Source organism: Squalius cephalus (genome assembly GCF_949319135.1).
Source record: "Squalius cephalus genome assembly, chromosome: 11".
NCBI lineage: Eukaryota > Metazoa > Chordata > Actinopteri > Cypriniformes > Leuciscidae > Squalius > Squalius cephalus.
The window spans coordinates 6,606,986-6,617,664 of NC_137132.1; the positions used below are offsets into that span (position 1 = coordinate 6,606,986).

General features: G+C 37.2%; 1 protein-coding gene across 2 annotated transcripts; it reads right to left on the reverse strand.

Annotated features, from left to right (window-relative positions):
* Positions 1 to 5,538: 5,538 nt before the first annotated feature.
* On the reverse strand, positions 5,539 to 9,863 carry LOC307167624 (uncharacterized protein). 2 transcript variants are annotated; one of them, XM_079886878.1, is made up of 4 exons: positions 9,631 to 9,863; positions 8,896 to 9,006; positions 7,140 to 7,388; positions 5,539 to 6,879 (listed from the first exon to the last, which is right to left on the reverse strand). In XM_079886878.1, exons 3-4 carry the CDS (start codon positions 7,222 to 7,224, stop codon positions 6,038 to 6,040), a joined length of 927 nt encoding a protein of 308 aa, XP_079743004.1. In that variant the 5' UTR covers positions 7,225 to 7,388; positions 8,896 to 9,006; positions 9,631 to 9,863; the 3' UTR covers positions 5,539 to 6,037. The 2 variants fall into 2 exon arrangements, with proteins under 2 accessions (XP_079743004.1, XP_079743003.1); XM_079886877.1 differs by lacking the exons at positions 8,896 to 9,006; positions 9,631 to 9,863 and having other exon boundaries at positions 7,140 to 8,519.
* Positions 9,864 to 10,679: the final 816 nt, after the last annotated feature.

Genomic DNA, 10,679 nt, shown 5'->3' on the forward strand with positions numbered 1-10,679 from the left:
TTTAGGGGGTGCTATCGGGGTGCTCTCGTATTTCTTGGGGGTGCTGAAGCACCTGCTAGCCCCTCCCTAGCGCCGCCCCATGTCGTGGATACTCTCTATTCGTTCTGATGAAATCACAAAACATAATGCACACAAACGTGTCCCTGCTTGATATACAACCACTGATGAATATAATCGGTTTAAAAAAAAACAAAAACAAAAACAACTATACGAGAAAGAAAAAAAACTACACGAGTGCGGATTAGAACCCAGAACCTCTGACACGGTTGGGCGAAAATTCTACCACTGGACCATTAAGATACACATTGGTCAAATAGGCGGATTTATGCATTTATTTACAACATATATTAGGCTACATTTCATAACATAAAACGACAAATTAAACCCCATGTAGCCTACTATTTAAATTGATTGCTGGACATCGTGATGTTATTGTACATATGATTTATCATTGTATTAGCAACCCCCACCCCACCTGTCCCACTCCACCTGTCCCACCCAATTTTTAAAACAAAGTTACGCCATTGCTTATTATACAATTGCAGCTTAATTATAGGATCTTCTTTTGAATACATGCAGATATACAGCAGGGGCGAGGCCAGAAACTTTAAAGTGAGTGGATCTCGGTTAATTAGATTAGACCTCAATGTTAAACATGATTTCTCGTCAGCCAACAGTTTCATGAAAACAACAAAATCCATTTAAACCTTTATTTAACCAGAAAGAAAACTCACTGAGATTAAAAGCTATTTTACAGCAGTGTCCTGGCCAAGATAGGCAGCTGAGTTTAAATAGACAGTTATACATCAAAGTTAAGACATACACAAAATAAAAAAAACTTAAATATAAACATAAAACATCCAGCTGGTTAAACATTTACACACCATTAATTTACTCTGAAGATTACTTACTAAAAATTTAAATTGACTACAAGACACCAAATTTTTTAACTTCATCTCAGTCTGGAGAAGATTTCATTCTGAGGCTGGGGCATATTGCGGCAAGAAGTTTTACCAAGCTCGGTTCTGGCAAAAGGCTCACACAGATTGTAATTTGATTCAGAGCGTAATGAGTAATTGCCAGGAAGTTTCTGTTTAATAAAACAGCAAAGATAAGAGGGCAGATAACCCAATATAGCTTTATAAATCAACAAATACCAGTGCATTTTTCTTCTAATATTCAACGAAGGCCAACCAACCATTATGTATAGATCACAATGGTGTGTTTAAAATCTACAGTCTGTTATGAATCTCAGAGCACCGGTACAAAGCATCCAGAGAGACAAGAAGATAAGAGGGAGTGTGTTGATACACTACATCCCCATAGTCAAAACAAGTAGCAGACACTAGTTTCTTCCTCGCATTAAATAAAAAGCATGACTTGTTTCTAAAATAAAATCCACATTTTTTCTTGAGTTTTTGCCTCAAATATTCGATATGTGTTATCGATAATAATACCGAGGTATTTGTACTCTGATACTGATGTAATCAGACTCCCCTGAGAAGTCCAAAGAAAGACTGAAATTTCACTGGAAATTTTTGAGTTTGAAAATAACATACATTTAGTTTTTTTTAGCATTTAAGACCAGCTTCAAGGCCCAAAACCTATTTTGGATTATATCGAAAGCAGATTGTAAAAAATCCACAGATTGCTGCTTAGAGGAAGCTGAACAATATATAATAGTATTTCTAACTACTGCCACAACACAGTGGTCACTGATATCATTTGCGAATACAGAAACTGAAGACTATTTATATGGGACATTTGTAATGACAAGATCTATTAAAGTAGATTTTTCCAGAGATTTCGAGTCAGGCCTAGTGGGTGAGTCTACCAATTGAAAAAGATTTAGTTTAGTTAGATTGATGGGAAAGATGGCGCCGTTGTATGTGGCACGCCGTCTGCTGCTCTCCTTCTCACTTTTAAATTCGGTCTTTTTATATTTTTTATGTTTGTTTTTATGTCTGTCGCTACTGACTTCGGACTGCAATATGTCATTTGTGTATGATCGTCAAACATTATTAAACATCCGCATGGCTATCGACTCAACCAAGGATGACGTTGATGAATATTGCCGATTTCCCCCACCTGCGTGCGAGCACCTCCCTGTAAAGCGGCGCTGGTGTACCGCTGGTTTTCCCTGGAGGCGACGGCGTCGGAGGATGTGTGGCAAGCGGGGTGGAATTGCTGCTCGTTTAAAGTCTCTTGCACGGTCTTCACCAGAGTGTGTTGGTCCTGTGCTAACCCGTGAGCGTCGCCTTGCTGGTGCCTTTGCGTGGTCTTTCTCTTCTCATCAGTTGCTTCAACCTGTCATCTCACCCAGCTTTCGACGTCGTGGAGTAAATCATTCCAATCTTTGTTCGCTAACTCAAACAACACAGCTGGAGGAAGCTGCACTGCCACTTAAAATGGCTTTGATCAACACCCGGTCAGTGGTGAACAAGACATTTTTAATAAACAATTTCTTCACGACGCAGGATTTGGACATTTTATTTATCACTGAGACATGGATTAAGCCGGATGAGTTAAGTCCATTCACTGAACTTGTCCCACAGGATTGCTCTTTCTTTAACTCACCGCGGCTATCTGGCCGTGGAGGGGGCCTAGCATCACTGTTTAAAAAACATTTGCCCTGCCGCAGTCTAACAACTAGCCCTTGTCGCAGTTTTGAAGTGCAATTGGTGCAACCTACAACAACAATCTCTCAGGTATTTGCCTTGATTTATCGTCCGCCTCTGCCAAATAAGGATTTCTTAAATGAATTTGCTGAGTTTGTGGGAGATCTTGTTACGAGATATGACAGAATTTTGATTTTGGGAGATTTTAACATTCATGTATGCTGTGATAATAACCCACTCTCTAAAGAGTTTTTGAACCTTATTGCCTCTTTTGACCTGGATCACACTCACATCCAGGGACATACCTTAGATTTAATCTTAACACGTGGACTACATGTATCAGACATCAGCATCAGTAATACTGGTTTGTCAGATCATTTTCCGATTCTGTTTTCTCTGCCTCTTAATGCTTCTATACATAAACCTCATACTTATTCACGGACAACTCGAATTTTTAAAGAATCTGCTAAGGAGGACTTTGTGGCACTATATCGTGGTTTACCTGCGAATCAAGCCATGGTTCAACCATTAAGCTCCCTAGATGCTGATAACCACTTGATATGTTTCAACTCTATTTGCTCTGATGTTTTAAATGTTGTGGCCCCTATCAGTAAAAAGAAAAACAAACTCAATCATGTGGCGAAACCATGGTTAAATGACAATGTTCGTTCTCAAAGACAAATCTATAGAAGGGCTGAACGCAAGTGGAATAAGGACGGACTACATGTCTCCTATGAACTTTTAAAGGAATCACTCGCTGCATTTCAGCGAGTTGCTAAATCTGCTAAAAACAACTATTTTTCGGAACTGATCAGACTTAATAGTAATAGGCCTAATGTTTTATTTTCAGTAATTGACTCTGCTCTTCATCCCACCACTAACAAACTCCCAGAGATGTCTGACTCTCTCTGTGAAGACTTTGCGATTCACTTTAAAGAGAAGACCTCACTGATTAGATCTCAAATGCCTTTGTTAACTTTTATGCCACTTGAAGTGCCTATATGCTCTTCTACATGGTCTGTCTTTGAGCCTGTTACTCTTGACTCTCTGACTAGGATTGTCTCAGTTTTGAAACCTACCAGCTGCTTTCAGGATGTGATTCCTACTAGATTTTTTAAGCAAGGATTTTGTGCTATTGGTCCAGACTTGTTGTCTATTATCAACAAATGTCTTTGTACTGGGGTTGTTCCAAACAGCCTGAAACATGCTTCAGTTCTGCCCAAACTTAAGGGGTCTAAATTGGACTCGTAAATCCTGAGTAACTATCGCCCTATTTCAAATCTGCCCTTTATCTCGAAAATTCTGGAAAAAGTGGTTCTGAGTCAACTCCAGTCTTTTTTTAACTGATAGTCAGATTTATGAGAAATTTCAGTCCGGTTTTAAATCACGTCATAGTACTGAATCTGCACTTTTAAGAGTCATGAACGATATAATGCTCTCTACTGATACTGGGCAATCTGTGGCTTTGGTCTTGTTAGATCTCAGCTCTGCATTTGATTTGGTTGATCATAATATCTTAATCTCTCGTCTCGAAACGTCCACGGGTTTTCGGGGTACTGTTTTAAATTGGTTCCGCTCATATTTGTCTAATAGAAGCTTCTCTGTTCACTTCGGGCAACAGTGTTCATCCAAAATGAAACTGGGGTCCGGTGTTCCGCAGGGTTCTATTCTTGGCCCGGAATTGTTTAATCTGTATATGCTACCTCTGGGCTCCATTTTGTCTAGACACGGAGTTTCCTTCCATTTGTATGCTGACGACACTCAAATTTACCTGCCTCTGAAGCATGACGACAAGTTTGCTTAAAAACCTCTAATGGACTGCCTGGACGAATTGAAACTATGGCTCTCTGGTGATTTCTTGAGTCTAAATGAGAGAAAGACGGAATTTATTATGTTTGGTCCAAACGATCGTACCACACATGATTTTGACCTCCAAACGTTGTCATCATATAGCACCACCTATGTTCGGAACTTGGGGGTCTGGATTGATAATAACCTTAAATTTGAAAAGCAGATATGTGCTGTGGTAAAATCTTGTTTCTTTCACCTCCGTCTTTTAGCTAAGGTTAAGCCATTTCTGTCTGCTAAACACTTTGAGATTGCAATGCATGCATTTGTAACATCCAGATTGGACTATTGTAATTCTCTATACATCGGTATTTCGCAGAAATGCATCACCCGTTTACAACTAGTCCAAAATGCAGCTGCACGCCTCCTCAAAGGGAAGCGTAAATTCGAACACATCACACCGGTAAATAAAGGCCTTCTGAAGCGAAGCGATGAGTTTGTGTTAGAAAAATATTAATAATTAACATGTTAATAAGTAAAATTCTAACTTCAGGCCAAACGGCCATACGCAGTATGCGCAACTTATAACGTCAGAAGTAGCGTAGTACGTCATGGCGTAGTAAATATCAGCAGTACGTCACATTACTAAGTTGCTCTTTACATTTAAGTGGAATCCGTATGTTCATTTAGCCGGAAGCTAGTTATTTTACTTTATAAAGTCTTAAATATGGATATTTTTCTTACACAAACGCATCGCTGCGCTTCAGAAGGCCTTTATTAACCCCCTGAGATGCATGGATCACTTTTATCATGGATAGATGCACTTTTATGGACTTCAAAACAGAAACAGCCATTCACTGCCATTATAAAGCTTGGAAGAGCCAGGACATATTTTTAATATAACTTAGATTGTATTCTACTGAAAGAAGAATGTCATATACACCTAGGATGACTTGAGGGTGAGTAAATCATGGGCTAATTTTCATTTTTGGGTGAACTATCCCTTTAACTGAAAACAACCTGACAAAATGTCTTGAGGTCTGGTAACCGTAGTATAACCGTGCACATCCAAGGTGAAACATTACCAGCTCAGGTGTGCATTATTTTCTAATAATTCAAAGGCCGGTCGTCGATTATTCCTTACTTATACAGATACGTTACGTATCACCAGATGCCCCACATCTTTTATTATCTGTCTTGGATGAAATCTGAGAGCTTTCTGGCCCTCCATTAACAGCTATGCAACAACCACTTTGCTACTTCAAAAAAGTTCATAAAGAGGTCGTAAAAATAATCCATGTGAATCCAGCGGTTTAGTCAAACATTTTCTGAAGAGACACGGTCGCTTTATATGATGAACAGATTGAAATTATGCTCTCAGATTTAATCAAAATGATCTTCATTTGTGTTTTGAAGATGAACGAAAGTCTTACAGGTTTGGAACGTCATGAGGGTGAGTAATTAATGACAGAATTTTTATTTTTGGGTGAACTAACCCTTTAAGTCTTTCTAGGTAACCAAGCTTTTCACCAAATTAACCAAATGAATCTAGATGATATAGTGCTTTTATGAAAAACTCCATATTTTATCTCAGTTTACTTTAATGTATTTGACATGAAAACGAATGTTGCTCACATAAAACATTTTTTCATATGTGCGTGAAGGCTTGATAAATGTTTAAAACTCTTCTCACACTCAGTACAGTAGTACGGCTTTTCTCCAGTATGAACTCGCTCGTGAACTTTCAGGTGTCCAGACCGAGCAAAGCTCTTGTCACAATATGAGCACTTGTAAGGTTTTTCTCCAGTATGAATACTTTGGTGCCGTTTCAGATAGGCAGCTCTAGTAAAACTCTTCCCACAGTCACAACACACATGAACTTTCACTCCATTATGTGTTTTCTGGTGCAGTTTAAAAGTGTTCAGCCGTGGAAAACTCTTTCCACAGAGAGAACACACATAAGGCTTCTCATCTGAATGAACGATCATGTGACTTTTCAGATATTTTGACAAAATGAACTTTGTTCCACACTGATCACAGTTAAATGGCTTTTCTCCAGAGTGAACGTGTAGATGATCTTTTAAACTGCTTGAATCTCTGAAACTCTTCTCACACTCAGTACAGTGGTACGGCTTCTCTCCAGTATGAACTCGCTCGTGTTCTTTCAGGTGTCCAGACCGAGCAAAGCTCTTGTAACAAACTGAGCACTTGTAAGGTCTTTCTCCAGTATGAATTCTTCTGTGCAGTTTCAGATAGTCAGCTCTAGTAAAGCTCTTCCCACAGTCACAACACACATGATCTTTCACTTCATCATGTGTTTTCTGGTGCAGTTTAAAACTGTTCAGCCGTGAAAAACTCTTTCCACACTGAGAGCAGGAGTGCAGCTTTTTGGCTTTTGTTCCTTGAGTTTGTAAGTCACAGTGTTTCTTTACATTATTTAGTTTCTTTCTTTGCTCCGTCACTTCCATCTGGTCTAAAATAAACATATTAATCAGTTAGAATCAGTTCAATGAGGTTAAATGTGACAATTAAAAAACACTTAGCAAGCAGAAAACAAGACACCTGTCTGTATAAAGTATCTTTAATGTGCAAAGTTCGGCTCTGTCATTCACTTGTTAATGCGATTAAAACTGGGTTATGATCATTTAGATGCATTTCTCTATCATCATTTGTCATCCATATTTCAGAGCTACTAAAGCAGTCAACAATGAAGAATCAAGAATAGACACCAACCTATTTGTTCCTCAGTATCTTCATGTTTTATTCTGGATGGTTCTGGATCACTCATGTCTTCAATCTCCTCTTTAATAAACTCCATCTTTAACAGTCACACAGATTTCAGCTGCTACTCCTGGAGTTTGTCCTTCTCTTGTAGGATGATGGGAATATTCCCAGTATTTATTGGTGAATTGTTGTGTGAGGGGCTTCACTGCAGGTGTGAACTGTGGTCACTGTGTGATACTGACGCCCACAGGACCAGATCTGGAAAAATCAAAGATAAGTTACTGAATTTATACAGTAAACGGGTCATTGACGAATAAGGTTTTTAAAAGTGTAAAAAAATAAAATGGAGATATAACTATATTTGAAACAATTTTTAAGTTTGCCTAGGTGTTAACAATAATATTTTGTGGTTTGTACAATCAATTAACACTGTTTTTGTATTTTTTTTACAAGATGGACAAAATTTGTCATGAAAAAAAATGATTTGACATTGATGTTGAGATAGTATATAGTGTGTACCACAGAAGAAATATTAAATAAAATTATCACTGATCTCATAAATGTAATCATTTTATTGGACTACTCTAAACACTCCAACATATTCAAGTAAAACATTGCACAGGGAAAGGAAAAAAGGGGAAATGTAAAAAAAAAAGAGCCTTATTTGATTTATATTTGTATTATTGTAGTTCCTTTAGTTATTAAAAACAATATTACTCCATTTAAATATTTACTATATCGGTTTTACCGAATGACCAAGGCCGGTTATACCGAATGACCATGTCTGCTGCCCTTGACATTATGAATATTTAAGACAATAAACAGACACAAATAGCTTCAAAAGCACATTTTATTGTTAATATAATAGGCTATTAATGTAAAAAGTACTTCAAACATTAAAACATTTTGATATTGGAATGAACATATAACTCGTATCGCAAATTATATTAATTAAACAATTGAAGCATTTAATTGGTCTTGAAACAAGTGTTTCAATTGTTAAACGATGAGCTGCTAGGCTATAAATTCATGAAAAATAACTAGATAAAGTTCGACCAGACAAACTTGGATTGAGAGAGACAGAACTGAAATTTCGTTTTAAGGTTTCTGAGTGGTTGCTAGGGTGTTACTATGTGGTTGCTAGGGTATTCAGCGTGGTTGCTAGGGTATTCAGCGTGGTTGCTAGGTTGTTACTAGGCAGTTGCTATGCAGTTGCTAAAGTATTTGGGGTGGTTGCTAGGATGTTGCTATGTGGCTTCTAACGTAGGTTCTATCGTTCGATCAGCATTGATCCTTGCCCAGAAGTGAGCGGCTTTTTCCTTATTTGATAAAGGCATCTGCAAAGGTAAAATTCAGTCAAAATTATATATTAATATACACTGCACATTTTCTAATTAATAAAATGTTGTATTTATTTATTCCAGATATGTACAAATATGACCAACATACATTGCTGTCATTCGATACAACCAGTAAGTCATTCGTTATAACCAAAATTTCGGTTTAACCGAATGACTCTTTTGGTTATAACGAATGACAAAATCTTCACTCAATGCTAACAGGCTGATATCTAGCTGCCTAGCTTGTTAGTTAGCTAGTTAGCTACCAAAAGGACAATCAAACATTTTATATTTAGTAAAAGTTTTTAAAATATTACATTATCCATGTTTTATAGCGGTTGTACCGAATGACCCGATATTTGGGGACATGTGTATGTGCAAGTGAAAACATGAATTTTTCTAATAGTTAAGAGAGAGTTACATACTTTGCTTCACAAACATACGGTCCTTTGCAGGTGTCTGAATGATGTCACATCCTGTCACATAATATCGACCACATGATTTGAACCAAAATGGAGCCCTTTATATTGGTTACTCTGAATGACATCAATGAAAATCATTTTTCCGGACATTCTTTCTCATAACAAAGCAACGACTTCTACACATAATTTTAATACCGTTTTGCACTATGTTGATATATAATGTTATAAAATCATGCCAATCATATTTTAATCACAAATGAAATTGCTGTATTGTCATTAACAGTTGAACTAAAGCAAGCTTTCTTATTTGGTCAATTGTTGTTAGGGACACCAGATCTGCCAAATTCGAGTTTACTGAGTTTATACTGAAATACTGTAATAATTACAGTTCTTAAATTAAATGACCATGTGTGCTTGATTTAAGAAATATAGAGCATTTTGATATGGTTATATTTATTAATAGCATTTTAAACGGCTCTATATGAAGGTTGTTCATTTTTATGTGACTCCAGATTTTATAAGGATGAAACAAGTCACAGGTTAAATTATTCGAATCATATATGAATTAAACAGGAATTTAACAAAGATAACAGAAATCATACACAATATGCCTATATACAGACTGAATAGTGGCTGATCAAAACTAATGATTTAATTATCTGTACGTTACACTAAGAACAATGTACATTTAGGCAACACAAATATAAATTCTAACATGATAAATATAACATCTCTGACCTGCAGACTGGAAATATACGACATCCAGAGAAAATATTCCACATTTGTTCTTCATTCACGATCGTTAACAGCGTCACTTTCAGCTTCAAATGGTTTCGTTCAGCTTTCGTTTCTCGCGCTTCTCTCTTTTCACGTGTTCGACTGTTACATTCATTTTAGCGTCAAAAGAGACAACAAAAAGAAAAAGAGAGAAAACAAAAAGGCTCTCGCGCTTCTCTCTTCTGCGCATGCTCAGTGCGCGCGGTGTCATATTTCTTAAAGGAGACGCATTCAGTAAATCACATCTCCGCTCTGTTATGGACCAAATCCACTATTATAATAATGAATAATGATTAATAATTATAAATATAATATATCGATTCAACAATATATTCACCTTCACTCAATTACAGTTACAGTATTGTTTTTCTACATGTCTCTCTTATTATCATAGGCGTAATTTGCGGGTGGGACATGTCCCCACCACTTTTTGCCAGGGTCGATATTGTCCCCACCACTTTTTAAAACATCTCACAGCACGAATGCACCAATTCTACAAATAAATAAAACATCTTCAGTTAACTGACAGAGCATTCATTTTGTTTGTTTTTAAAATAAGAGACGATCTAGCGCTGAAATGTGTTTTTTAAATCAAGTGATCAAAGTGCTCGTTGCCGCTGCATCAGTGGCGCGGATACAGTGTTTTCTCTTGTGGCTCGCCACCGCACTGTCTTCACTCGGATGTGCGCTTCAATCCGTGGATCGGGCGGCGCCAGAGAATTTTTTACGCATGTGCTGAGGGGGTGCTAGATCATTGACAGGGGACCTGCGCAATTATAGGCTATATATACCTACATAAAATATTCAATATTCAATTATTTTAATGATAACAAAGTTTTAATTTGATTAATGTATTATTAATAATAATGTTATTTCAACATAATATCTCGTTATTTCAACATAATATGTGTGTGTGCGCGACAAGCAAGATGTGCATTTGTAAATCCGGTGACGCGTGCATTGTTTTATTAATAAATGAGTGTTTTCTGACAGTGTCGACTCGGCTGCAG

What these genes read in the sequence shown, in the direction of transcription:
- LOC307167624 (XM_079886878.1), bottom strand. Translation starts at nt 7,224, where the DNA reads ATGGAGTTTATTAAAGAGGAGATTGAAGACATGAGTGATCCAGAACCA. An exon ending in AGATACTGAGGAACAAATAG is followed by an intron (nt 6,880 to 7,139) that starts GTTGGTGTCTAT and finishes TGTTTATTTTAG; the next exon opens with ACCAGATGGAAGTGACGGAG.